Genomic DNA, 2,617 nt, shown 5'->3' with positions numbered 1-2,617 from the left:
GAAATATATCGGGATATATCGTATTGTGACCCCTCTGTCATGATATGTATCATATCGCCAAATCCTTGCCAATACACAGCCCTAATGGTGATGATGAACTACAAAAAACAGAAATGCTGGTTTTAAAGTGAAATTTGCTCACTGTGAAGCTTCTTTTTCAGAGACTAGAATCTGTTCAGACTCAGATATTTTTTATTGTTGTTTCAAGAAAAGCATCAGATTGTTCAAAGCGACAACGAAAAAAAAACGTCAAAGAAAAATCCTGAGATTTTCTTCTCAGCTGAGAGCAATGTGCATTTTTCAAATAGCTTTTTATTTTGTTGCTTGTGAAACACGATGAAAATGTCCTTGGCCTCTCAGAATGTGTTCAGCTTGTTATGTAATGTTTGATAGTGAACTCCATTGTTTTAAGGATGTGGTTTGTAAAGCTAAGGAAAATAYCACCCTAGTGCTTCGCCCAAGAACTAAAACAACCTTTCTCACTTGTTTCTTTAAAGGTTTGAGCTTACAGTTTCTAGAAGCCTGATGCAGCTCCAGTATCATAACTTGAGATGAAAGTCCTTCATGTTCTACCAGCACTCTCTAACTCCCCTTTTTTATTGTTCTGTGTTCCTCCCTGACCAGGACTTTGTGCCACTCTACCAGGACTTTGAGAACTTTTACACCAGAAACCTTTACATGAGGATACGAGACAACTGGAACAGACCCATATGTAGTGTCCCTGGAGCCAAGATGGACCTGATGGAACGAGTCTCCCCYGACTACAACTGGACCTTTGAGTGAGAGAGTGGGAGTTTTAATTCAAACCTTTTTAAATATGTTAAATCCACAGAACTTGAGAGTAAATAAGCCTTCGATTTCATTCAAATTAGACTCCAGTAGACCTCCAAAATCCTTATCTTCTCCACTCTAATAGTTTTCTTTGTATGCTGTGYCTCTTCTTCCAGACTCACAGGCCGGGTAGTAAAGGATGTGATTAACCTGGGCTCATATAATTACCTCGGCTTCGCTGAGAACACGGGGCTGTGTGCCGACGCTGCAGCCAAGGTCACCATGACGTACGGCGTCGGCGTGGCGAGCACCAGGCAGGAAATTGGTACAAACACGCAGCAAAACACAGACGCATCCGTTTCCTTTGCTGTCACTGCCTGTCAACAGCCTGAATATTCAAAAATGAAATCACCATAAAGTTTCTCAGACTGGTTCCAACAAAGATGCAGTGAGTGAGCCCATCMTCCAAACCTGAACAGCTGCAGAATGTTGTTATATCTGATGTTATATTATAATATCGTCTGATGTTACTTGTAAAATAACTTGATTTGCTGGATAAAAAAAGAAAAGATGAACAAAAATTTTGCAGTTTGTTGTAAAATAGCCAAATAAGCTGACATTTGAARAAAAGTAGCTAAAAATCTAAAAGAAATGAGAGCATATGTTTACTGAATTAAGTAGGAAGTAGCTGAAATTATCWCAAAAAATAGAAATTTAGCTGAAAATTGCTAAAAAGAAGCTTAAATTGCATCAAACGGGTGAAAAAAGCTTAAATGTGCAGAAAGACGCTGATAGAACATTAGTTAGCAGAATGTCTGAAAAGAGCAGAAATATAGCTGAAGAAGCAGGAAAAAGAAAAAAATTAGCAAAAATAAATACAGAAAGCAGCTGAATGAAGCTAAAATTGTGACAAAGAATAAAAAATAATCAGGACCAGAACAAAAAATGAAAGTGCAGGAAATATTTAAGTACTCCAATAGATTTTTGTTCTCATTTTCAGTGAGAACAAAAATGGCAGAAAAATCAAAGCAACTCAAACTAAAAATTGCTGAAATACAAAATGTCACAGCCAGCATGTCTTGAAGTTGAAACTTTGTTTATGAATTGTTGAAATGGTACAAAAATTGCAGAATGAGATGCAGAACGTGCTGAAAAACCCACAGAAGAAACATGAATGATCTAAAGCTGTAAGAGGAATGAAATTGCTTTGTTCTTCAGGACTGTGCTGAAATCTGACTGCAGAGGAAGTTTGATAAAATCTAGATTTCCTACCGCAGATTTATGAGAGTAGAACTGTAAGGCAGCTCTTTAACTGCATTAAATGTGGGCTGTAAATCTAATATTGTGTACTTGTACTGTACAGTGAGTATCCATAAAGACAAGGCTTTCTCAGTGTTTCCTGAGAGCTTTAAAGGGACGAGGCTGCCAAATATTAAAGCCTGACTTGTTGACCTTGTGACTGTTTGGCTTCATTTTCTTTGACCAGTAATGATAAACGATTTACTCTTTATTCACACGACATCAGACATAAATCTCTGAGAGGTTCAGGTGTTTGAACACGTTTCTCTGGACCTCAGGTAACCTGGACAGACACGAGGAGATGGAGAAACTGACGGCGAGGTTCCTGGGTGTGGAGTCAGCCATGGCCTTTGGAATGGGCTTTGCAACCAACTCCATGAACATACCTGCTCTTACTGGCAAGGTTAGACGTGGGCGTTTTTTCTTCCAGCTGCAGGTTGAATTCCTCTTTTATCTTTCAGATACCATCTGGAGTTGTTGCTTTCTCTATGCCAGGATCTCACTTGTGCGTATTTGAAGTAGATAAACTTCACTTTCTAGGATGTGT

At 38.6% G+C, this 2,617-nt stretch overlaps 1 protein-coding gene across 1 annotated transcript in view; it reads left to right on the top strand.

Annotated features, from left to right (window-relative positions):
- Window positions 1–2,617, top strand: part of LOC106521256 (serine palmitoyltransferase 2) — a gene marked incomplete in the record, with an annotated part of 32,337 nt that overhangs the window by 8,087 nt on the left and 21,633 nt on the right. Inside the window, 3 exon segments of the mRNA XM_014013758.1 lie at window positions 625–779; window positions 948–1,096; window positions 2,349–2,473. Of these exon segments, the coding sequence (XP_013869212.1) occupies window positions 625–779; window positions 948–1,096; window positions 2,349–2,473 (429 nt within the window).

The sequence above is a fragment of the Austrofundulus limnaeus genome, unplaced genomic scaffold (assembly GCF_001266775.1).
Source record: "Austrofundulus limnaeus strain Quisiro unplaced genomic scaffold, Austrofundulus_limnaeus-1.0 Scaffold105, whole genome shotgun sequence".
Classification (NCBI taxonomy): Eukaryota; Metazoa; Chordata; class Actinopteri; order Cyprinodontiformes; family Rivulidae; genus Austrofundulus; species Austrofundulus limnaeus.
The sequence above is the reverse complement of the archived record's forward strand: the minus strand, read 5'-3'. Positions and strand labels throughout refer to the sequence as shown.